At 41.8% G+C, this 26,876-nt stretch overlaps 1 protein-coding gene across 1 annotated transcript in view; it reads right to left on the bottom strand.

Annotated features, from left to right (window-relative positions):
* Positions 1–855: 855 nt before the first annotated feature.
* The window catches only part of scn8aa (sodium channel, voltage gated, type VIII, alpha subunit a), a 41,108-nt gene continuing 15,087 nt past the window's right edge, over positions 856–26,876 (bottom strand). Inside the window, exons 7-27 of the mRNA XM_029506243.1 lie at positions 26,418–26,639; positions 26,069–26,132; positions 25,741–25,882; positions 24,056–24,262; positions 23,686–23,967; positions 21,975–22,289; positions 20,276–20,411; positions 19,801–20,039; positions 18,800–18,973; positions 18,245–18,601; positions 17,639–18,118; positions 16,856–16,973; positions 16,304–16,458; positions 15,542–15,715; positions 11,264–11,386; positions 6,641–6,925; positions 6,236–6,289; positions 5,529–5,666; positions 5,325–5,429; positions 4,922–5,192; positions 856–4,829 (exon numbers count right to left, since the gene is read on the bottom strand). Of these exons, the coding sequence (XP_029362103.1) occupies positions 3,670–4,829; positions 4,922–5,192; positions 5,325–5,429; positions 5,529–5,666; positions 6,236–6,289; positions 6,641–6,925; positions 11,264–11,386; positions 15,542–15,715; positions 16,304–16,458; positions 16,856–16,973; positions 17,639–18,118; positions 18,245–18,601; positions 18,800–18,973; positions 19,801–20,039; positions 20,276–20,411; positions 21,975–22,289; positions 23,686–23,967; positions 24,056–24,262; positions 25,741–25,882; positions 26,069–26,132; positions 26,418–26,639 (5,201 nt within the window). The 3' untranslated portion in view covers positions 856–3,669. The remainder of the gene's footprint in view (positions 4,830–4,921; positions 5,193–5,324; positions 5,430–5,528; positions 5,667–6,235; positions 6,290–6,640; positions 6,926–11,263; positions 11,387–15,541; positions 15,716–16,303; positions 16,459–16,855; positions 16,974–17,638; positions 18,119–18,244; positions 18,602–18,799; positions 18,974–19,800; positions 20,040–20,275; positions 20,412–21,974; positions 22,290–23,685; positions 23,968–24,055; positions 24,263–25,740; positions 25,883–26,068; positions 26,133–26,417; positions 26,640–26,876) is intronic.

The following is a 26,876-nucleotide window of genomic DNA, read 5'->3' as shown; positions in this document are numbered from 1 at the left end:
TTTGGAAACATGTTTTTTTTTTATTATTATTATGTTTGTTTTGTTGTTGTTGTTGTTGTTGTTGTAGTGTTCCTTTTACATTTTTTTTTTCTTTTTTTCAGTCTGGGATTGACATCCAAATTCTCAGAAAAAGCAGAAAAAAGGCACATGCCATTGAGTGGAACAATAAAAACAAACCATCCATCAAAAGAAAGGTGAGGATGAGAAGCAAGTACATGACTGTCTGCATGTTGAGCTGTAATGGCACTGATGTGTGTGTATGGGAGGGGGGCCTGAGGGTCTGTAGCGTTTGTGGGGGGCAGTCAGGCACACCAGCTGATGTCCTGGGGGGGGGGGGTCCAATGACTGTGGGCGTGTTCTGTATACTCAGTGAAGGTGAGCGATATGACAGTAAGTGAGAAATGTGCTGGTAACATTATCCTTTCGTCATGATCAGGCTACAATCCATGGCAAGCAGCTCCAGTAACATCACACATGAGCTATTCCCCAACATAGAAGGGTGCTGGAAACAACCAGTTTTAGACATCCACTGAACGTGTTGCACATAAATCAAATGTGACAAACAGTGTTCTTCTCTTTTATGTATATACATATAGACATATATGTATACGTGTATATATCTTTTGTATTATATAATATCTATATTTCATTCAATTTCTGTCAACAAAGTGAAAAGTGTCTCAAAAAATCCAAAAGGTAACAAATGTGACAAAGGGCATAGCTGGAAGCCATTCTATATTATTGTTATTATTCATTTTTTGATTATTAGTAGTAACATTTTTAAAATTCCATATTTACAAAAAAACACAACAAAGCATGCCGATAAAATAAAATAATATAATACAATATTTATAGTTTCTCTCAAAAAGTTCATTCTTTTTCAGCGATTGTGCCATTTACATCATAGCCTGCACTGTACACATAAAGGTTTTTGTTTTCTTTTTTATGAATTTTTTTTTCTTGTTTTGTTTTGTTTTTTGTTGTTTGGATTTTTTTTTTTTTTTTTTTTTTTTTTCTCTCAAGTGTGAATGTATCATTGTAAAACATTACATCCAAGATGAACATGGGTAAATTGGATGACATTACTCACGCCTCTGGTTCTCATTGGGAATGTATTTGGTTTCAGTGTGCAGCAGCCAAACTGATTCGGAGACCTCATATTGTAAACAGACCTCAGTTATTGTTACAGACAGGGGGTACTGGTACAGGCAGTGTTAAACACACCAAATGGCATTAGTGGTGTGACAATGGATGCCAGATTCAAGTCCAGTCATCCACTTATAAATAGGACCATCACTCCTGTGTAGAAAAGAAATGGCAGGTACACATTAATGAGGCATTTGTGTCTTGTCAGCCACTTGACAAAGCCTCAGGTTTTTTTGTTTTCTGTTTTATGAAAAACACCCACAACGCTTATTATACAACATAGCTGCGTCGATGTGAGGCCTGCTGATGTTTTATCTCGACTAGTGTTAAGCTTTCTACCTCCATCTCTGACTAATTATTCTTGAAGCGGGTGACGGCGTTTGAAAGCCTGCAAGTATGTGAAAAGATGGCGCGAGCTCGGGTCCAACACCACACAGTGTTTAAGAGATCCTACAAAAGCACAATGATACACTGACAAACATGGGACTTTCAGCACTCTGACTCAGACCAAAGCACTATTCTCTTCTCGCCTTTCCTCCATTTCTCTCTAGTTCTCATGGCAGTCAGTCTTAAACCCTGAAGGGGGGGAGCTTTACCTAATTATTGGTCCACGTTTATGCTGTATTAATTATTACCAATCCACCTCCCTGAAATGTCATACAAAATCCATTTGAATCTTCAGACAAAACCACAAGCTCTTCATGGCCATCTACCACTTCCATACATGCTAGGCACAACAAGGCATGTCCATGTGATAATTCTCTGCTGACTCTGCTGTTTCAGGTGGTCAGGGTGATGCTCACTGATCATAGCCTTTTCTGAGAATGATTGCATCACAAGGACATCAGAGAAGGACTTCAAGGCTTTTTGTTTTTCTAAAGCTCGCAACTCAAATTGTCCAAAAGCACTACCTAAGACATTGCAACCTGGGAAATTCGTATGTGAATCTGCCGTACAAAAACTGCGATGAAGGTAGTGAACCTGTAAAAGTGCTGTCTCATGTCTCTACCAAAATGTGGTCTTCTGCTCAAGCCCTAAACAAAAGGAATAAGAAAATAAAGCTGAAAAATAAAAACTGTATTTCTCTCCTTTGCCAGGAATTAGAGGAGTAGATGGGATACCTATTGACATTTGCCCACACCAGAGGCTCTCTGGTGCAGGATAAACAATCCTTGGCATGAAACATTACCTGCTCTCATCAGAATAACAGGGACCACAGGAAAGTAAGGAAAGTGACGGTAGGATGGAAAAGCCCCAGATTTGGTTCAGGACTACGGACATGGCCCTGCAAATCTGTGCATCCTCAACATGAGGACATCCTGCTTCCTAATACTCCGCATTCTTTCTAAACTATTCACATTCAGAGCAGCAATAAGTTACTTTTCTAGTTGGCTTATTATTGGCTGATCTAAACAAACCATGCCTCTGAGTGCTTACTTCCTTCACTCACCTGAAATTTTCATGAAAGGCAGAATAAAAAGATCAAGGTCAGTTGAACAGAAAACTAAAGAAGGGCAGGATCATAAGAATCTCATTCCTTCAATATTCTATATAACATTAACCATAATCTTCATTTTTTCATTATATTTCTTATAAATTTTCCCCAGTGGACAGCCTCAAAGTTATAGTCAAGCCACTGCAGTGGTCTGAGAATTAGTGTCTTGTGGACTATGATTACTCATGCATGATTCCTGATCAAAACATGCCTTCATGCAACTCATTTCTATGCATTGAACGAGCACAATAATTAGTATTTATCTGGAACTCGGTCTGAGCAAGTCTCCTTCAGCCCAAGTCAAAACAATGACAAATGACCCCTACCCGGTCAGTGTGAAAGCCCATGTAGAAAATGTCTTTTTAGCGTCAGTATAAGAAAGAGGAAATGAAAAGACGAGTGACATGGGCTAAATGTTATCTTTTTTGCTGCTCAAATAATGTAAAGATCCAACTATCTCGGTTTCCCCTCTTGCAAGTGTGTCCCTCCTAGCTAAACTTGCTTGGTTGATTATTGTTTTACTTTATTGATAAAGATGGTAAACTCAGTGTTACAGAGCCCTCCTTTAGACTGCTAACACAGTTCCAGAGGGATCTGTATGATCCAGTCCGGAGCATTGGCGCCTTGCTGCGGGGTTCCACGCTCGGTGGTGGCAGGGATTTTGCATTTCTCCATTCATCTAGCAGAGATTTCTGTGCCTTGGCAGTTGGTCCCCAAAGAGATGTGTGTCATTGGCCAGCACACTGTGAGTCACTGTTTTTCATTTTGTATTTGTTTCTCATCTCGATGAACTTAGTCTCTATGAGGCAAAAGTTCCACGGTAAACTGATTGTGTTTGGTTCAGCTGTCTTTGATGACATAAGAAACCACATTGCCTCAGTAGTATTTGAGTCTGTAAACATTTTTTATGTGTTTTTGTTGTTGTTTTTTTTTCCTTACTTGCAAATGATCACTTTTTCTACATTTGTTGGGTTTCGGGCTCAGAGTCTCATCTCGCTGTGTTTTATTGGATTTTGAGTCACTGAACCCTAACACTTGGATTCCCATTCATCTTTTTGGTTTTTGTCCTTCTCTTTCCTGGCCCATTCCTCTTTATTTTCATCCTGCTTCTCCTTGTCAGGTTTGGTCACGCTGTCGTAAGAGGGTAGGGAGGCTGTGGATGGTGTACTCTCTTTCTTCTCTTGGTTGGTCCCGCCGTTCTTAAGTGTATTGTTTGTAAAGGTGTGGCGCTTGAAAATGATGCCGCGCCTGATGAGGTGAGCGCGATAGGCATTCTGGATAATTCTGGCAGAGACATCCTCCTGTTTGCGGCGGAGGGTAGTGGTGATGGGTTCGTATGACACTTTGGAAGGGTTGGCTGCCACAAAACGCTCCTCCATCTGCTGCCTCAGCATGTCCAACTCACCACTGTCACCCAGCACACGTTTTGTGAAGGCAAACAGGATGTCCAGGCAGTGAATGCGATCGCCGCTCACCATGGGCATGTCCATGGCGATTAGTTCTATAGTGTTGGGCTTTGGCACACGAAGTGGGTGTTCCAATGCATCGGCAAAGTCAGAGAGCTTGGCAAAGGTAATGAACTGAGAGGCAGTGGGGTCAAACTTCTCCCAGATCTCGTAGAACGTCTCAAAGTCGTCCTCACTGAGTGGATCAGCACTTTCCTCTGTGGCCACACTGAAGTTCTCCAGGATGATAGCAATGTACATGTTGACCACAATAAGGAAAGAAATGATGATATACATGACGAAAAAGAAGATTCCCACTGAGGGATTACCACAGTCACCTTTCACCGATGTACCAGGATTCTCCAAGTTGGGGTCACAATCTGGTGGATAATTGAGTATCGGCAGCAGCAAGCCATCCCATCCAGCCGACGTAGTGATCATAAACAGAATGATCATGCTGTTGCCAAAGGTCTCAAAGTTGTACAGGTCATCAATTCCTGCTCCATGTTTCACATAACCAAAGTTAGACATGCCAAAGATGGAGAAGATGAACATGACCAGGAAGAGCAGGAGGCCAATGTTGAACAGAGCTGGTAGTGACATCATCAGAGCAAAGAGCAGTGTCCGGATGCCCTTAGCTCCTTTGATCAGACGGAGGATACGACCAATACGAGCCAACCTGATCACCCTGAACAGGGTTGGTGACACAAAGTACTTCTCAATGAGGTCAGCCAAGAACATACCTGAGGAAAAGGTGGAAAAGAGACAATGAGGAAACAATGAGTCCTCTTGGTGACATATTCAATTGAGCTTCTCACTTCTCTCTCTCACTCACCAACAATGGACAGGATGACCACCACTACGTCGAAGATATTCCAGCCATTGGTGAAGTAATAGTGGCGAAGGGCAAAAAGCTTCAGCAAGAACTCTGTGGTGAAGACCACGATAAAAATGAAGTTGACCCAGTAGAGGACAGTCTCAGTTTCATTTGACTGATCATCCGTTTCCACCATCATGGTGACCATGTTGAGGCAGATAAGTATCATAATGGATATGTCGAAAACTTGCTGTGTCACAAAGTCAAAGACCATTCCCTGTATCTTGTTCTATAAGATGTGAGGAAAGAGAGAAATTTTGTCAAGATTTACTGACAACAGTTTTGTTGAACAATATGAACAATTAAAAGCAAGAACTTCATCAAATAAAAAAAAAGAAAAAAAAAGAAAAACTAAACACACCTGCGGTCGAGGAATAGGCTTTTGTGGCTTTTTGGACCCCAGTTTTTTCATGGCATTGTAATATTTCTTCTGTTCCTCTGTCATGAAGATATCCTGACCTCCAAAGTAAAGGAACAAACAAAGATTTGGTTATAATCATATTCTAGCACTGCAAAATGGAAACTTCAGGCAAAATATGGGATTTGAAGTCAGAACGGGTCTTATCTTTTTCTTTTGCTGGTTGAAGTTGTCAATGATCACACCAATGAAGAGATTGAGGGTGAAGAAAGAGCCAAATATGATAAAAACGACAAAGTAGATGTACATGTAGATGTTGACTTCATAGTCGGGCTGGTCTTCCACCTTGGAGGGAGTCACAATATTAAGTATTTCATTCAAGAATTAGCTTGATATTTTGGGAAAAGATCCCACCAACAATATGAATATGAAGCTAGCAGCTGTCTTAATTTAAATTCACTGTATTTGACAGGAATAATAATAACCAGGACGGGAAAAAGACAAAACTAAATCTGCTGAGCAAAGATTAACAATTTCATCATTGTTTTTCCCCACATTTGTTTATCCACACAAAAAGCTAGTTGTAAAAATGGCAATCTGCTGTTTGTACATGGATGGATGTGCAGAAATATTTCTTGGCCTGCAATAATAACTTCAGAGACTCTACCGGTTGCTTGGCAACTGATCCTGACTGAGAAATATGCAAAGCTTTATGCTTAACAAAGGTAGCTGGGGGCTGAAGGCAGCTTCATACATCCCTGTGCTCATCTACCACTCAGAATGGCAGTGAGTGAGCATGTTTCAAAAAATGTTGTTTTGTTTTGTTTTTTTGTTTTTAAACCTGCTCATGAAATACAACATATATTGAGATACTCTAAATGAAAATGAAAATATCTGAGAAGCAACAAATATACCTCTCTGGAATCCACAGCTGCATACATAATGTCCATCCAGCCTTTGAACGTGGCCTTTGAAAAGAGAATCAAGAGATAAATAAATTTGGAGAAATCCAAAAAACAAACAATGCCAAGCATATTCTAAAATGAAATCAAAGAATACTCAAACTCAAACCGAAACTGATGCATGTCCTGTAGGAACGCTTGTGCATGGAAAGAAACAACTGGATGAAACAAAAGAGCATGGAGAGACATACAAATATACACTGTGAACATGGACAGCAGACAGGCTCAGCGTACTGTGAAAGTAAACATAATCTGAGGCAACAACAGACCAGAAAACAATAAAACGTGCATAAGACAACGAAAAAAAGAAAGCAAGTCAGCGTGACAGAAGAAATGCAGTCAGAGCGACACTCTCACCACTTGTAGCAGGGCGAGGTAGCCGGCGCCCACATTGTCAAAGTTGATCTTGACGTTCTTCCACCTGACCTCGGTAAAGTTTTGCTTAATGAGGGCCTCACACTGTGTCTTGTTGTTGACCACGTCAACTGGAAAGTATTCCTCGGATGTCTCATTGAAACAGTAGTAGTACTTGCCCGCAAACAGGTTGACCCCCATGATACTAAAAATCAGCCAAAAGATGAGGCAAACCAGCAACACATTCATAATGGAAGGGATGGCGCCCACCAAGGCGTTGACTACCACCTAGACCAGACCAGGGGAGACAGGATATGACAGTGTGAGAACAAGGAAACAAACTCATCTCATTCAGCCCCTCCAACAAGACACAGCATACTGTTATGGCATCACACTTTGTACTTAGAAAGGCTTTTTACAGCAGCTGAATTCTATTATGATTTCATGTTGCCAAAATAAGCCCTGCTGTGATGTGCATACTGAAGTGAAGGGAGAGACATATTAGTCCCATATTAATTAGAGCAGCACCGATGTGACTCTCGGATGCTCTTTGATCTGTTAAAGCATGCAGCTAGAAATGCTTAAGGGACACATGCACAAAACATGTACACACACACACACACACACTGGAACACACAAACACAATTAACCATACAGAAACTATTCAAATAGGTTCTTTATGTTGATAGGAATTGCATATTTATCATCCAAACATTTTCTTGCACTTTTATAGTTCTGATGCATTGAAAGTTTGTAATACTGAGCTGGGGTATTTGAAGTGTTAAAGTGCACCTGCACACATACTCACACACACTTTCTCTTTATTCAATGTTCTTGTTATTACTTAAAAAAAATATGATATACTTAAATATTACATAATAATGTGTGTATATTCTAAAATTTTGCGGAAGAAAATGTTGTTAATATCGATGAAAAAATGTAATAACGTGTTTGCCATACCATTATGAGGTGTCTGCTCTTATCATCCCAACCATAGACAGTCAATATTCTACTTATCCATTTCACTAACTATTGCAAGTCAAACAATAAAACACTATAGCAATTTTAAAAAAGTAGAACTCCCCACCAACCCAAAACCTAATCCTTTCTAGCAAACAAATATGGTTTCCCACTGATTTTTCATAGCTGGTAATAAGCTCAGCACATAGTAAACTGCTCACTACCAGTGTTCGGCAGGCCGACCAGCAGCTCTCAGGCAGACAGCTGAGCATGCATATCTTTGGCAGACTCGTTTTGTGGAGCCATATTCCCTCCTCAGTATAAACGGACAGGGAGGAGCTCTAGTGAAGATTCTCTCAGCATGTACAGGACTTTCACATCCTGACATCCTGATGTGGTGGTCTACCAAGGACACACTGTTAAAATATATCAAAAGTAAAATGCTAAATGCTAATGACTTTGGGATTTTTTTCAAATAAAACTGAATTCTGTCCCTAACAGTGATGTCATTGCACTCACTGAGAGAATGATTCTTTGCTCGACCTGAAGTAAAATTGAGCTGCTATGAAAAATTCATTGTTTAAAAAAAGAATTAGGCTATGCTGTGTGGAATGCATTCTCAGAAAGAGGGAAAATGGCTTTCAAAAATGCATAATGTGCATCGGCAGTTATATTACATGCGTGTTACATGGCATTATGCAATCTCAAGAACCGCTCAAATCAATCAATAAATAAATAGAGAAATGTGTGGATAGAGAGATAGCAGCTAAAAAGATAATTACTGAAGCTTTTGTATCTGACGGGCCATTCTGGTATTTATATGTTATTTGGGTTTCTAACAAATATCTACAACACAGTATGAGATATATGCAAGATAAAAAGGTAAAAGATAAAGCAATATGTAACATAGTTTCCTCATACTGACTACAGGCCACTGAAGGGGTTGGGGTTCAGAGGTTTTATCCAAAGGCCCCGTGATTGTGAAGATGATAATATCATGTCATCATTTCAAAATCTTTGGGTCTAACTTAAACTTCAGTGGGTTTTTCAGGGAAAGGGGATTCACTGAAGCTGGGGTAAAGATGCCTAGACATTCCTGTACAATGCATTCAAAAAGTAAGACTGATTACAAAGCAGCATCAAGAGAAAGAGAGAGCAAAGTACAAAGTCAGAACAGCCAGTAATCATTGCATGTTAAGCAGTGCAATGTATCCAATAGAAGCTGCACTGCTTGATCAGTGCTGTTGAGATATTTTGGCCTGTGCAATGCATCTTGACATAAGACTCAAGCAACGAAGATGTACGACTTTTCATCATTCTAACTCTCCAGAATCTCTTTCATACGGTGTCATCTCTCCATTCATGTTCTTCCCTATTCATTTATTTATTGTTTTGACCACAAATTTTCAGTTTTCAATTCAGACAAAATTGTAACTCAATTGATGAGCACAGACATTGTTGTAAAAAATTGATACAGCAGGATCAAATTGCTCCGTTTGTTTCCCTGTTGCATCACTGGGCCACCCTCACCTCTTTCACCACGTACACCCAGTGAATGAGGTCATTCATGGGGCAATCGGTACTTAATTTATTTGCATTCTATTCGAGTGAATGTGTCATAATTTCTAACCCCAAAAATGACATTTTACTGATAGTCCTATTTTCCACTCCCAGATTAACAGTTAAACCCATGACATTTTAGTAAAACACCCGAGGCAACATCCATAAAGCCTATCCAGGGCCTAAACGTATTGATGTCTGCTCATTTGCAACAGCATCACATTTTAGTCACTGGATATCGAGTATGAATGAGACTTTGAGTCCAATTTTTAAGATGACATTTGGTTGCAACCAATTGACCCATCAAAGGTAACGTAGGCCTTCTGCTCGTGGTCTGTCATTTTTGGGACGTACTAAAGATGAGTGACACATTGTCTGTCTAGGGTTGAGAGAGTTGTCCTGAACGCTGTAGTGGTTGTAACCATACGGGCCACCACCCACCTAGACCCAGAACTCAAAGTCAGAGTTATGCTGGGCCCATTGTTGCCTCCCAGTTTCACTTCCTGTGGGAGTGGAAGGCAACAGGAAACCAGGGCCTGTTGTACGTGCTACAACATGTAGTGCCATGACATGACAGCAGTAATGCTTTATGTGAAATGGCAGCTTTAAATATTTGCTAAGCTTCTGCATGCACTAACAAAGGAAAGCACTATAATTTTTCTAAGAATTTAATGTGGGCATTCTGACTTAAAGAGTTTATAATAATAATTTGCCACCAGAATGGACGGCTAGCTGATTAGTTGGTCACGTAGTATGAGTTTAAGTGCTGATGCTGGCAGAAGCTTGACAAATACTTTCCTTCCAAAGCCACTACACAGTGAGTGTGTGGTTTCTGTCTCAGTCCCTGATGCAGAAAGATCCTGGACAAGCAGGAGAGAGTGTGGGGACCCTCCAGCGGTCCGGGCCAGCCGAAACCAGGTTGAGATGGAGTGAGTAGTGGAGGGATAAAGGGGTGCGCAGGAGTAGGAAAAAGGGGAAAGGTGGGGGTGCTGCACAGTGCTGCACATGTGGGAAGGAGAGGAGGAGGAGGAAGACGGGGAGGGGGAGGAGTAGGGAGTCTGAGGTGAAGAGAAGAAGACAAGGCAACCAGTCCAAGAAGAGTGAGAGGTGGTGAAGGAGGTTGAAGAGAATGAGACCACAGGAGAAAGAAAGAAAGACAGGAGGGACTACAGGCGACAACAACCAGGTGCAACCTATTGCTGCCATCCAGTCACATAGAAACCCAATCAGATCTGCGACTTTACGGAGGATACGGCTGAAGCAACCAGAGGTTCTGTCACAGCAGGGGATTTACAACCAGCAAAACACTGACCCTTACACATGGGACATTCCTCTGAGTGGTTGTTTGGCAGCCGCCCTGCATGCAGAGTTTTGGTGTGACTGGGAGGGGGGGGCAGAGGTTTTGACGTCCTGGAGCTCCCCAGTTCCTGCTGGTTGTTCTCGATGCCAAATGCATTGAAGAATGGTGTGGGTTAAGAGGGTGGAGGGGATATGGGAGCAAGGGAGGGAGGGTGCATGTGTGGGGGGGTCAATTGAAAGCAGCGGTTGAGAATCAGGCCGAATGAAGAGCTAGTTGTTGATTTGAATGCTCTATATGAGATGGTATGTAAGTTTGGTTAGCTTTGACCAATTTCACATTCACTTTGGCCAATTAAAAAAAGAAAACTAAGATGAGGTAGTCAGAATTTCTACTTTGTTACTTATGTGATGAGGCAGCTTTGTGAAAGATATTTCTGTTGCTCTTTGGGTATTTTTTTTTTTTTTTTTTTTATCAAAAAAACATCCATTTGTAGGGAAATTTTGTTGTTCATTTAAGAAATTCAATTGAAATGCACGTTGTTCTGCTGACAATATCACTTCACCGTTACTTTACTCAGTCTCCCAGCTGCATCATGACTTGTTCTTTCGCTCTAACAAAAGGCATGGTACAGGATTGCACATGGAAAGGTGACTTCTTGGATTTCATTTCCTAGTTTTAAAAACAATCCCCCAATATTAGAGTTTTTTTTTTTTTTGTCCTCTTATTTTGTTTTTGATCAGTTCTAGCATGCTTTAAACTGTTGAATGGGCATGCGGAAGGATCAGCTGCTTAGCTTTGGATCTTACCCTCATCCCTTCAAAACGTGACAAGGCTCTGAGGGGTCTCAAGGCCCTTAGTGTCCTGAGTGATTTAATGGGGCCTAGATCGGAGTAGCCCAGCGCATTAGCTACAAGGCTGACTATAGACACCTACACAAAAACAGAGAAGCAAAAGAGGTTCCAAACTGTTAGAAGTGAGAATATTCACTAGGGAAGAGAGACGGCCCTGACATAGGCGAAGAGTTGCTTGACATACACACATATAACTATGTATGTATATTCATGTATAATATTGCATTTATACATGTATATACACTGAGAGAGAAGGTCAGTGTTTAGTATAGGTTTTATGTGTGTCATATTTTTAGTAGCAGTAGGCCATAGGGATTGTTTGTCTGTTATTTTGGGGCAGCTGACAAGATGTGAAAAGTCCTTTGTACCTGTAAAGAAATTGTTGTTGAGAGAGAAAGAGAGGAGGTAGAGACATAAGACTCAAATAGAGGGTAAATTAGGCAGAAAAGAGTGCTACATGATTTAGTAAAGATACAAGCGAAGGGACGGGGAAGGACGAGGAGTTGGGGAGGGAGGGAAGAGGGGAGAGAGGTTACCCTGTAGAAGCTGATAAAAACCCAACAGACTTGAGAGCCTTACCCTTGCCCCTCTAACATTGTCTCTCCATGTCGCTCTTGGGCTGAGGCATAAAATCCCATATAATTTAAGACAGACAAACTAACGGAACCTAAGAGAAAGAATACAAGTAAACATGTACAAGTGTGTCATTTTGCCATTTGCTTTCTCAGACATCAAATCAAATTGTCACAAAGCATTGAGAGTCAACTAGGAGAGCCACAGTCACATGAACCACACACAAGAAACAGGGATGGAGGTTAAGGGCAGACTGGATATAGTTTTAGCACTGGATGGCACTGAAAGTACAAAAATACACAGAGTACAGTCGAGTTACACACAGTTAACAATAACAGAACACAACCTCAAAGAAACTGGTGCAACCCCGCTCATGTCCGGCAGCAGCCGCCAACCAAAGAACGTGGGTCCTCGTAAGTTAAAAACACATTACATTGATTTCACTAAACTACATACACATCCTTTCTCAGCACCATAGTAAATGTTCAGAGCTGTGCAGTTTGGTCAATAAGCTGCACAAACATTCTTTTTCTTACGAGTGGTAAGTAGCAGATGAAAGACTTAGCCTTGATGAAGTCGCCTCAATTGTGCTAAGGCAGCCATTACAGACTGCCTTTGAAAAGACATTCTTTGGCTAAATGTACGTTCTTCAGGATGTAAAATGTGGGAGGTCAGTAGATTTCAAATGAGCGTCAAAGTCTTCCAAATTTAGTCCAATAGAGAGATTTTTGTTTGTTTAGCTATAAATAAGTACATAATAGTGGGAGCATTTTTCTTTTTCTGAATCATTTTCTTGGTCAAGATGCTGGAGGGACTGAAGCAGGGGGAATACCAGTTCCTTATAAATAAGGAAAAATATCAATGGTGGACACATGTGAAAGCACCTCCAACCAGCCACCGACACCAACCGGTCAAACTCACCGCAAGAAGTACACAACATCCAAAGCTTACCAAAGTCACGGAGGGAGGATTGTAACAGGCAAAATCTTCATTTTGACTGATGCCATTATCAACACAGAGCACAAGAGATTAATATTTCAACCAGTAAGGAGTGGAACCCATCCAAACCATGGAATAGACTGCAGGAACAGCATCAGCATTGTTCAGGCTTTTTATTAAAAATTCTGGACGATGTTCAACCACCTTTATTTAGATTCTGCTGGAAGGTCTCCATGTACTTACTGTTTGGCACAAGCCCCTATTTAAATCAATAACCTCGCCTTCAAGTGAGTTAGCAGCTGTTCTGGCAAGGAGTCAGTAAAATAAAGATTTTGCCTTTATCTACACTACAGCATTTGGGGTAATTGTCACCTTCAGCCTGAACCCCTTGGAGACCCCCCCTTGGGGTGCCTGGCCTCTGACCCCCTGCTGGGCCAGCTGTGCAGTAGCAGCCTCAGCGCATCAGCGTCCTTCTCACAGAGTTCTGCAAGGCAAGGCCAATGACATCTGGGGCTGTGATCCCATGATGATGACAGCAAAAAGCAGAACCTCACAGAAATAAAACAAATTAAAAACATAAGAAAAAAAAAAAAACACTACAAAAACAATGATAATCTGAGTGAAAAAGAAAGATGAATGGAGTATGACACCTACGAGTCTTATACTCAAACACCTCACTATCACTTTTATTCAAGCATCATTTACCATAACTATGCTATCATCAATTCAGCAGCTGACTTGAGACACAAATGGTTTATTGTTTTTAAAATGTAAACCAAATATAAAATATATTCATCTTTACTTTACAAATATGTAGTGGAGATCTCCACCTATGATGCTATAAATTGATTTACGATAAGATTTAACAATTGCATTTCTTCCCCCTGATATTTTAGCAAGATGCTAAATTCAGTACAAAAACATTATTATAAAGAAAATCACGAAAACATAAATCAAATGGATAACAAAAAAATACACTAACACAAGGGAAATGAGGAGCAACACAGAGTTGGACAGAGCCACACTAGAAATACAGAGAGAAATACAGGCTGGTCTAATGATGGTGCCCCCCCTTTGTGAGTCCGTGACAATGGTTTTACCCCACAAACACAGAACAGAAGGGGGGAGATCAGGGCACAACATAACCCAGACTCATCAAGTGGATTTTTTTTTTTTTTTTTTTTGGAGGGGGAGCGCTAGTGAAGACCAAACTTACCGCCAGCCGCCTGTCACCCACCATCATTACATCTCAGCACAATGTCACCACATTCCTGAGGTTACACTTTCAAGAGGGAGTGGGAGGAGGATGGGGCAAGGAAAGAGGGGAGGAGGGATGCCGCACTTTGTAACGTTTTCACAACTTGGGAAATGTAGTGCCTTGCACTGTCCCAAGTGTCGGGCTTCAGGTAACACCTACAGCGAGGAGGTATACAATGGCAATAACCAGTATCAGTACAGTGTGGTATGATTGGATGTGTGCTTCTGTATTAGTCAGCCTTGATAGTGCACATTAAAAACCTCTTCAAACTCTTCCTTTAGTAAGTGATTAACAGTAGCTATGTGTAATTTTAAGCATTAGACTTGTAAAATCCGACATTTAAAAGCATAGATTATCTGGAGTGTGAAGAGTGTGTGTTTGCTACAGGGGTCTGGGTTATAGGAGTTTATGATGAATCCACATGGTCATTTCTGGTCATTGATAGGAGTCCATTGGCTTAGGTGTTGGACACTGCAGAGAGGTGGTTAGGTCAAGAAGAAAGTCAGAACTCCAGGAAATTCTTCACCTATTCAAAGCCGCCACTCAGTGCATATTACTCCTTATTCAGGATTAATGATTCAAATCATCGTAGCCTTATTTTTCCCAACACTTGAATCAGTAAGTGACATCTCTGAAACTGCACAGGCTAAGATTAACGTCCTGATGCCCTCAAAGTAACATCCTAGTGGTAATATGATTTGAGAATAACCCCAGTTCTGGTCTTTCAAACTTGACTGGCATAAGGAGCAGAGAAGTACACAGAGAAAGGACAAAGGCACATATCAAACATCCTACAGGTCCAAGACACAGGTAAAGACACATCTGTGACACGTCCCTTTGCTCTGAGCGTGGCTTGAATATGGTTGTGATGAAGTAGAGCCAGTATTGATTGGCTTATTGTGCGGCATCCATGCCAACGTTTTCAATCATTTCTTCCTGTTAGAGATTTCCACCAAGTACAGAGAAAAGAGATTTTTGTACTTTGTCATTGTGGCACAGTAATAATTGTGTTTTGCTGTGTGTACAAACATATTTTGTACATATTCAAGCATCTCAGAGTAATCAACCAAGTAACAACTGGGATTATGGCTTCATGGAGTTGCAAAATTCGGCACGGGCATGTGATTATGTAATATGAAAAGCACTGTCCTAAATAAAGAGGATTCTTTTACACAACATGCCCTTTCACCTATTACATGCCATGAAGCAGAGATTCAGTTTATATTCTGACCTTTCAAACAAAACCACACCCTACAGACAACAATGGGGTTTTAAAAAGATCAGATTCTGTATCTATGTGGTATCTGTACTGTGGAAACCAGCATTCATGCTGCTGGTTAATAGACTGTCTACTTGTGTATATCAATGTGTTGCTGTTGGACCAGGGTGTGGTTGAGGACCAAGTAGCTGCTTTTCCGGTTTACATTACTGCACACGATATAGGAAACAAGAGCTGGACTTACATCCACAATGAAGAAGTCCAGCCAACACCAGGCGTTGGTGAAGTATTTGACAAAACCATAAGCAACCCATTTGAGCAGCATCTCCAAGATGAAGATGTAGGTGAAAACCCTGTCAGCGTACTCCAAAATGATCCGAACAGTCTTCCTTTGCTCGATGTACACATCCTCAAAGGCCTGTGGAGAAGCAGGAGAGCTCTGTTACCCACACAGACATCATATATTAGATAGATTAGATATATTGCCCCTGTTGATGCAGTTGAAATTTTGTTTACAGCAGTGCACTTTGCAACTGATCAATAACAATGATTCAGAATAACAACAAAAAAATGTAAATGATCTGCATGAAAACCACTACGCAGCTAATTCAGATTTTCAGCAGTCTTTTACTTTAGTAGCATGGATGTGAGCAATTCTCACTAGATACCCAGAAATAGCTCCCACTGATAAATGGTACAGACCATTAATCACTGACAACCTGACCCCTCCCCCAAACAACAGCTCTGAGACTAAGCAACCAGGCCAACTGCCTCCCCGATCGACTTGCTTTACCCCCCCCCCCCCCCAAAATAAATAAATAAATAAATAAATGAATAAATAAATAAATTAAAAAAATTGACAAAAATTGCACAATGGCCTGGGTTTCTTCATTTTAATGAGTTCTACACATTTAATCCCAATACACTTTGAATTTTTTTGGGTCATTGTAATGCACATTTCATGTGTTTCAGTGTTTGCAAAGGTGAAACCACAAGGCTTTCTCACAAGGGCACCGCTGCTGAGGAGGATCATGAATATGATGAGGGTCTCAAACCAGTTGTGCTCCACAATCAGGTAGCAGGTTTTTCTCAGGAACCACCAGCTCTTGCCCCAGCCCATAGTGATGTCAACGTCACAACACTTATACTTGGCCACACAAGCTGCAGACACACAAGGGGGGAGATGACATTTGACAGGGCAAGTCTAAATAAATTATTGATTCCACATATAGTGTGTTCACTTTGAACAGCTATCCAGAGCATGGAGAATTTTCCCAAATTGAACTGAGCCAAGACAATCTCATTGCACAGACTTTTTGTATGTGTCTGCGTGCAGTTTGAAGCCTGACACTTCTCTTTTTGTCAATTTAGCCCAGAACCCTGGCTTTAAATATCAGTTATTTGAAAGTTGCATGACTGACTGGCTAACAGATTTTCCATGGATGAGTGAGCCTTTATTTCCTGTCCTTCACCTTGTCACCTTATCAGTTCCACTCAGCCCAGGGGAGTCTCTGTTGAGCAGTGAAATTAATGGATGTAATGAGAGCAGTGGTCTCACCATCTGTCCAGCACGGTTCTGGTTCCATGTATTCTTCCACTGTCTCCACCACCACCACCTCCTCCACATCTGGCTTGATGTCGATAGTGCTACCCTCTGATGAACTAGTGTCATCCAGCTGCAGAAACACAAATATATGAGCACACACGGACACAAATAAATTTGCACAAGCGAAAGCGAAAACTTTACGGTTTTCATCTGACAGCTAAGAATGGATGAAGGGCTGACGAAGGGCTAAAGGATTTTCAGCTCAGTCTCTAAATGAAAAAAAATAAAATAAAAATAATAATAATAATAATTAGAGCACTATGTACATTCCCCCCCATTGAAATGGACAACATAACAGCCTGAAGATCACATATCTTCTTGAAATGGATGAAACTGAAAATGGGAAATGAGATAATATGCGCTGAAATTTTTCTAAATGCATTTTTATCAAAAGACATGGATCAGCAGATATCCATTTCATCCATATTGCCTGCATGTCCCATCCTCTGTAGATGGTTCTATTTAGTAGATTAGTTGAATAATGCTCTACATCAGTGTCTGAATCCAGAGGCCAGCCACACTCAGGACTGTCATTGAACGACTATGAATAATGAGGATTAATACTCCCTCTCTTGGACCATCACCTGTAACAGCTACACACTGGTAGCCTAAAAATAAAATTCCTAATTTTTATGTAAATACTGGGGCACCATGTTGACTGCTGATTGGAGCCCATTCCATTTACTGCCTGACTGACTTGTGTGACAAACTATTTGAGGTGGATGACAATTCAACACTGACCTCTTTGCTATTCTCATTATCCGACTCGCTGCTGAAGTCCTCTGTGTTGAGGTTCTCAAAGTCAGACTCTCCCACAGCTATGGGCACACAGACGGTCAGATTCGGGTTGTGAATGAAAGACATGTGGTCCTCGTCGATCATATACTTCCCCACGCTGCTCCCTATACCGCTGGTGGTCCCGTTGCCATTCTTGGCATAGTCTAGGTCGCGGTTAATGTCAACCCCAGTGTGATTAGCAATGCAGTTCAGCTTCTTGTCATACATGTCGTCCAAAGGCTTCTGCTCGTCCTCCATCGGGGGTTTCTTCAGCAAACTGGCAACCAGGATCCGCACCTTTGCTTTTATCCACGCGATCCCTTTCTTGATGCGCATAACTGAAATCTGAAGGTTGTTGGGCTCACCGTCATCATCTGTTGCAGCCAAGTTGTCAGCACTGAATGAGCTCAGCAACAAGGCAAGGAACAAGTTCAACACCTTTGGACACAGAATAAGATCTCAGTGACTAAATGTTAGCTATTTTTTCACTCTCCAATTCTTGTTGGTTCTAGTTTGGATAGTTATCAGTTTGCTACCTTTCTCCCTCTCACTCTATAAACTTACCACCAAGTTGCCTATGACCATGACCATCATGAAGACAATGAGACACATGCCCTGGCCCGCCACCTCCATACAGTCCCACATGGTCTCTATCCACTCGCCGCACAGCACCCGGAAGACGATCAGGAAGGAGTGGAAGAAGTCGTTCATGTGCCAGCGTGGCAGCTCACAGTCAGCAGCGATCTTACACACACAGTCTTTGTAGTTCTTTCCAAACAGCTGCATGCCCACCACAGCAAAGATGAAGACAATGATGGCCAGCACCAGAGTCAGGTTCCCCAGGGCTCCCACCGAGTTACCAATGATCTTGATCAGCATGTTGAGGGTGGGCCATGACTTGGCCAGCTTAAACACTCTCAGCTGAAGTGGGGTGGGTGGACAGAGTGGGCAGGACATGATTTAGTCATAACATTGCATTGCTGCTTTCTTTCAGTGGGTGTTAAAATGGCAATAATGTTTGTAATCTGAATGCAAGATTTAAACTCCACATAAGCGATACTAAGGAAACAAGTTATCAATGTTTATTTTTGTTAAAGGAGTGCTGAAGTGAACATTTACCAATCTGAATGACCGCAGCACAGACAGGCCTTCGACATCAGCCAGAGCCAGCTCCACTAAACTCAACGTCACAATGAAACCATCAAAGCAGTTCCAGGCTTCCTGGAAGTAGTAATATGGATCCATAGCCACCAGCTTGAAAAGCATCTCTCCTGCAAAGATCCCTGTGAACACCTGGCAGGTAGGACAGATGTGATCAAACAGATTTCACTCAATATTGTTTTTCACAGGGGAGATGAGACTGTGAAAGACAGGTAGTGATAGATAGACATCCAACTATTCAAGAAGGCAGAATTTTGTGTGTGTGTGTGTGTGTGTGTGTGTGTGTGTGTGTGTGTGTGTGTGTGTGTGTATGCACCACCTTTACTTTAGTCAGTAAGGATGAAATGGCACTTCTGTGGCCTCATAACAAGCTTATGAAATTACTGACGGTGAGCCTCAATCATAGAGACCATATACTGAATAAATGTAGTGTACATGTTAGATTTGAAAGTGTGTGTGCGTATCTATGTGTTAGACAATGACTGATACTGATATCAAGATGACCTAGAAATTTCTACCTGTAGGTCTTCTAAATAACACATTTATATCGTGGTAGTAAATTAGTGCCCGTCTCTCTCTCTCTCTCACACACACACACACACACACACACAGTAAATAGCTAACGCTATATCTGTGTCATTGGTCATAATTCAGTTTGAGAAAGTTAGGCAGGCTGGTTCCACTGCAGCAAACATCAGTTCCACCCAGCCAATGGAGAAAAAGAGAAAGAGCCACACAAGGGGAAGAAAGGGAATGTGTGTGTTTGTGTGTGAGGAAAAAGAAATGCATGGACGGACAGAAACAGTAAAGGGGGGTGAGAATGTTTTTGTTTTCCTTTCAACTCTGACTGAAATATAAAAAAATGCCACCTAAAAATAACACATGCTGAGAAGAAGCAGAATAGACTTGTTTAGGGGCAAATCAGATAAAAATAAAAGAAACAAAAAGCTTCCACTCACCAGATTGCCTACAGACAGCATGTCCTCGAAGTCGGGGGTCATGGGGTAGTGCTCCATGGCCATGAAGAGGGTGTTAAGTACGATGCAGATGGTGATGGCTAAGTCCACAAAGGGGTCCATGACTATCAGGTTCACAATCTCCTTGATCTTAATCCATATGGGGCAGCACTCCCAGATCAGGAATGTGTTAGAAAACTTATACCAGCATGGTGGGCACTTGCGCTGAGACTCCTCCAGTTCTGAAGACATAGCGCGGATCACACATCAAAACCAAACATACTTGCGTGCTTGAGCATACCTCATGCAATGGTATCAAATGATAGAAAAAATTGTATGCATTGTATGTATCTGGTACTGTTGGATATGCAAAGCAGATAAGCAGGAAATTCATGTCAAACTAATCAACCAATGAGAGCAGCCCTAGTTAAAGAATAATGAGAGAGCAGGTTAAATAGCTGGGTTAAAGTGGCAGTACCCTCCACTAGTGTGTTGGTAATGACGCTCATGACACTGTTGGCCCGCTCTTTCCGCCCAAAGGAGGTATTGAGCTGGTCCACAGACACCATCAGGGAGCCCGACAGCTTCTTCTTCACCTCAACCTCAGTAGTTGGCTGTCAGGAGGAGAGGAAGAATCAAGCACCCATGGAGAGGACATGAACACCATCCCACAGCACCACCGGGGACCGGCGGAGGGAAGTGCACAACAGCATTGGCAGGAAGTAGTAGTTGAGAATCAAATTTTGGGGTGGGGGCAGGGCATATTTCATTCTTTTCTATCTCAATGCTGGTTTCAAGGAAGATGTGTGTATGCTGTAAATGCATGCAGGTCTCAGCCAAATTGGGAGCAGTGGTTTAGGGCTTCTTCACCTAATTGTGTTCGAATGTAATTAGCTCACCCTGATTAAATAATAAATGGATTGTAAGATATTGTGCAAGGAGAACTGCTTCTGCGTGAATGCATTTTCAGTCCTGTCATGCAATAATGGAGGCTTTGCTGTCATTGCAATATAATCATTAGGTTATTTTTTTATTATTATTATTTATCTCCCAAATGTGGCCATTTTAAGATTACTTGCAAATTTAAGCTACTGTATCTTCCTACTTTGAAACCATACAACTTATATTGCAACCACCAAGTCAAGGGCATTGTAAAGAGATCATATGGAGGCAGGTAGTTGTGAGCCATCCAGTCGTCATGCACGAGCATGCTCCAAGTCAAAGAGAAGGAGAGGAAACTACAGACACCATAGCCATTGTTTCTACTTTTCTTTGTCATGCTTGATTTAGGTTTGAATCTAACATGCTAACTAGAATCAGACACGACTAATTCACTACTGTTGACCAGGGAGAGTTTGGGAAACAGAGAAAGATAAAGACAGACAAGGACAGCAGCCCTCCTTTGTTTTTTAAATTACATCATTAAGGCCTGGTAGGATGGTGTGTGTTGCTTGCGGCTCTGCTATGGGATATAATCTGTGTATAAGGGAAGCACATAAAAATGTTTGTGGCTCTACAGTGCTGGTCCCCTCTGTTTCATCCGCCTCCTTCTGTAGATCTACCCACACAGGCTAGCAGAGGACCTGGATTCCTGGAGGAGGAACACATCAACACACTGGAGCATGTTAACGCATCATTATATGCTGCTTAACAAAAATTGTGTTTTATTAATCAAATGTGTTAAATTTTAAACTTCACAACATCCCACATGTAAAACTGTGTATTAATAACTAAAAATGGGCTTTATCTAGGAGAAGAAATCGAATGCTCAGATGGAGAGGGAGTCTAGCTATTAAATCGTATCAGATTAGTGCCTGTTTAGTGTAAGCATTGTGCATGTATGGATAAATTTGATATGAACATACCCAAAACATTGACATTCTTTGTTAACAACAAACTTGCCTGGAAGTCACTGATAGACCCAGTTTTACTAACCTATGAACTTTGGGGTTGGCTATAGTATAATCAGTAAAAATGGAGTTAATTCTCCATCCTTTGCCTACTGTTGGAGGGCAGCATACACTGCGGGGGCTTGGGGAGGGGTGGCACGAGCGCTTAGCCAAGAGATACATACGGACTTGCAAAGATGACAGAGTAGACGATAGAGAGCCAGAAAGAAAAATGAACGGGCGAGAGGGGGGCCATGCCTAGATAGGTCTACTCATTGACTTCCTTACACTGTCGTCAGTAGCTGCCTTATCTATTTTCACCTCAGGCAGAAGGCGTCCACCAGGCCCAGGGCCGATGAGCGACACCACGCCATTGCAATCAACCGTGCTGTTCCTTTTCCCATGGAAGCCACTGTAGCTGCTCCGCCGGTACGGGCTGAACAAGGAGCCCCGGCGCTCCTCACACTCCTCCACCGTGCTGTGCTCATCATCTGCAAATTCGTTCTCCGAGCCCACATCTTTACTGCGGCCCTTGAAACTGAAGATACTGCTCTTACTGTTATGGCGAGACAGGAAAGGCGAGCCAGGTATGCTAAGGAGGGACTGGAAGAGAAGGAGGGAGACAAAGGACAAGGAGAGGAGGTAAGAGCAGATAGTCGTGTGACTGACGTAGCCAAAGGTGTTTTTGAATTACAACTGATTGCACCATTATTTTTATGCTGCTTGTCATCAGTTTTGGAGGTCAGGATGAAAGGCAACATTTGTGGGAAATATAATGCAAGCAGGATGTTTCTCCTTGAGGAGGCTTTCTCTGCTGGAGCAATAATGCGACCTAATAAACATAATTGGGTCAGTGAAATCCTACACTGTCAAGGTCTCTCACTCACAGACACGACAGATGTATATGCAGCTAAGACGACAACATGGAGGAACCTGAGTCATGATAACATGAGTCTGTGCTGCTGTCAGCGATCTGAATATTATTATAGCACCATGATCACACTAGTTCAACTGAAATCACATTTTTAAGAACAGTCCTCCACCTCTGCCAATCTTCTCTTAAATTCAGTTTGCATTTTTATCTTAAATGCTGAATATTGCACTATAAAAACATATAAAAGCCAGTGGTACCTCAACAAAGCTGCCGGATTTCTCTACCTGAAATATTCATGTAATCACTAAATAATTCAGGCCCTGGACACTTGCTTCTTTATCTCTGGCCACTATATACTGCTATGTATGTGAGCTCATGCAACACCACAGTGCATAGCCGTAGCACACACTCTAAAAACATTCCTTACCTGGCAGGTAAAAGAAATCTTTTGTGCAGCCACATTATTCACTAGCATCTATTCATAGACATGAGAGTTACTTCTATTCTAATTCTGTTTGTGCTTCACACCAATAATGATCAGAGATCATAAAGCTTCAGACTTAGTTTTACTTATGCTCAGGTTTTGACATTTTTGTTGGCAAGTTCATTCATTCATCTTCTACTGCTTTTCCATTTCACGGGCTGCATTGGGCGAGGGTGAGGTCACCCTAGTGAGGCTGTCAGTCCATCACAGCACATAACACATAAAAAGAGAAAGACCAACAACCACTCACACTCAGACCTATGGCCAATTAAGAGTCACCAATTAACCTGAACATGCATGTCTTAGGACGGTGGGAGGAAACCCACACAAACGTGGAAAACATGGAAAACATGTAAACACAGAAAGGCAAGTTTCTCTCTGCAATTTAAGTAACGTGGAGGGAAGTTCTATTAACACTGACAGTGACTGACTTAAAAAGCATGAATTCCCTGAGATATGATACCGGTTATATGCAATGAATATGAATATGTACTTTTTAAAAGTTTTAAATGCTTTCAGCTGCATTGAAAAAAAAAAAAAAAATTAATGCACGTTTCATTAGTGGAAAAGTGTCTGCAGATAAAAATCAGGAATCTGTTATCTACATTTGCCAAAACAAAACTGAAGGATGTTTTCTGCACCTGGTTCATAATGGAAGACTTTCGACCAAGTCGGTTATCTGGGAAACGGAAGCGGCTCCTCTTGCTGCCGTCATCGGACTCTGACTTGACAAACTTCTCACTGTCTCCTTTTTCTTTCTCCTGCTCTTTCTGACGCCACTTCTTCTTACGGTTGCGTCTTTCTTTGGCACTCTTGGAGCTAAGTTTTGACATCTCAGAGGAGCTGCACGACAGACGTCCTCCTCCATCATCCTCTACCGCATCCTCTGAAACTGTGCCTGCAGAGGTTGCCATGGCAGCAGTCTGCAGAGAAACACACACAAATAAAGTCAGAACAATGATCTTTCGTGAATAAGCCGAAGTTTCAGCATCCATCCTGCAGCTGACTGGCCTGGGCTTCTTCTTGCTGCTTCCTCAGCTGCTCCAGCATGGCCTTGAATTCCTCCTCCTTCTGCTGGGCCTCCTCCATGGTGGCCTGGTTCTGCTCCTCATAAGCCATGGCCACCACAGCCAGGATCAGATTCACCAAGTAGAAAGAGCCCACGAAGATCACCAACACAAAGAAGATCATGTAGGTCTTCCCTGCCGCTCTCAGGGTCTGTTGGGGTGCAATGCAGCCGAGGCACGGGGGAGAGAAGCACAGAAACGCTTGTTACTTCTGATACATGAGCTAAACCTCGTTAAGATCAGTGTCAAGCTCAGGGCACAACAGACATCACAATAAATCGCTAGGAACAAATACAGTCATCTGGTTGGTTGGGGAAAAAAAAAAAAAAAAATTATGATCTCGCACAATGTTCAATTAATGCACATCACCAATTCCTGTATAGCAAGCCAAGCACCTTATCCCCTTTGCTTGCTAATGTTCTGAGCATGAGTCCAAGATACTCTTGCTCATCAGGAAGATAAATAAGTTATTCATATCAACCTAGTTTTGTCAACCACCAATGCACAGCCAAATAACTTCTATGATTTGGGATGCTATCAGTAGAGATGAATCTAAGCGGCAGGGGCAAAAATGGAAACATTCGTGAAAAGGGTTAGGGTTAGGTTTAACCCTAACCCTAACCATAAACCCAGGATTTCGATACATCTAAGTCACCAATTTACCACGATATTTAAGAGAAGCTCAGTGTAACATAAGACACAACAGATTTCAATTTAAATGTTTCTCATTTAACAGTTTCCCTCTTCCAAAGGGAGGCTTTGGTCAATGAGGAACAGAGGAAAAATAGAAAGAATTTCATCTCTTTGTCCCCAGAAGTCCTCTCGTACATCAATTATGAATCTAGTTGGCAAGTACTGCTGAGAGGTGCTGACACACCTCTACACATTTCCCATTATCAAAGCATAAACTTAGAAAGTGTTTAAATATGGTGTTTGAGTCCCAGAAACCAATATACCTTATGTTTATAAAAACAGTGTGTTACATTTTATCCCCCAGTGCTGATAAAAAAATAAAAAAATAATAATAATCGGTAGCGATGCTGGATATGAACTGTGTATAATAGGGTCTAATATAATCTGCTACATAATTTACATTTATGAACATTTAACACCAAATCTAAACTGAGCTGTATAATATTTTCTCTAAAGGGGCACTACACAACGGCAGCAAAGCCTGCAGCTGGAAGCTGAATTTCAAAAATACAACCAAAAATAGAAGCGTGAGCCTGGATGCTCTCATCAGCTCTGATCTCCCTCATTGGCCATACTGTAATCCTGAACTGTAAATATTTCATACTTCCTTCCTTCCACTCTTGCCTCCATATGTGGAGGCAAGAGTGACTCCATTTCTGAACGCTTTGTTAGGAACAAAGTGACTGACAGACAAAGACAGACAGACAGGGAAGAGCCATGGAGTTCTACTGAAACAAGAATAATCCAACATTTCCTGTCTCTGCATGACGCTATACTGTTGCATATGAGAGGGTTTGACTTTTCTGCTTAATAAAATTACTTGATAAGTTTCCTATCGATGAATACATTTCACCCTTGTATGTATTTTCCTTTTACTTATATGTACTAATTTGTGATGATTGATATGTGGTGTTTTCTGTTGACACACAGCTTTACCAGCATATAAAGGTTTTCCCAGAAGTCCTGTGTCATGAGTCGGAAGAGAGCCAGGAAGGCCCAGCCGAAGCTGTCAAAGCTGGTATAGCCGTAGTTTGGATTCCTCCCAGCTTTCATGCACATGTAGCCCTCTGGGCAGCGGCTGAGGGGTGAGGTAGGGAGAAGGAGAGAGTGAGGGAGGTGGGGGAGACGTGATGGGGCCCCCAGCCTGAAAATGGCTCAGCACCATTTACTTATATTATAATGTGACAACAGGCAGATAGAAGAGCTATAACAGGCCTGGGATCAGCAACATTCAGAGGACAGTGAAGACTAAAAGACAACTCACCCAGAGTCAGAGCTGTTCCCACAGAGAAGAGCGTCCAACTGGCCAGGCAGGAAGTAGAAATTGGCTGAAGGAAAACAGTCATAATAAGTCATTTCACTCTCATTCTGTCGCAGCTACAGCTGTTTATTCTGCAATGGTCTGTAAATCCATTCTGACCAATGTCTAACTTCAGTTTGCTCATACATACATACATACATACATTTTCAAGTCAACATGACTGATTTCCATCCATTTAAGCTGTGCCTACCCTGTGCCAAAATAACATAGCGTTTTCATGTCCCAGCATATGGCTTGACTCATACTCTTGATAGCTGCCAGCTCACCACTGGCGAGGCCCTCCTCTACTTACTTTCGTTCATGATGTACTCATCCCAGTCAAAGCCCTTGCTGCCGTTGGCCAGGTAGCTCTCGGTGGTGTTGATTGGCCAGATCACACACTTGTGGCGCAGGTTTCCCATGAAGAGCTGGAGGCCGATAAGGGCAAAGACACTCAGGCAGAAGACGGTGAGGATCATCACATCCGAAAGCTTCTTCACAGACTGGATCAGGGCGCCCACAATGGTCTTCAGGCCTGGAGGGCAACCACGCACACAAACAACGCAGGTGATGCAGGAGCTGCTGTTGCCCCAGGTATAAATGATTGGAGTTGCTGCTTTTACAGCTAATATGGCTGATATGGTAATCGATTTTTTTAGGATCAATTACTGGTATATATCCAGAATTTGAAAACACGACTGGCTTAGTATGAAATAATTAGCTAATGATCAATGTAATAAATGGTAATTGGGATATTAAAATTACTTCTTGT

This window comes from Echeneis naucrates, chromosome 7 (genome assembly GCF_900963305.1).
Source record: "Echeneis naucrates chromosome 7, fEcheNa1.1, whole genome shotgun sequence".
In the NCBI taxonomy this organism is placed as follows: Eukaryota; Metazoa; Chordata; class Actinopteri; order Carangiformes; family Echeneidae; genus Echeneis; species Echeneis naucrates.
The sequence above is the reverse complement of the archived record's forward strand: the minus strand, read 5'-3'. Positions and strand labels throughout refer to the sequence as shown.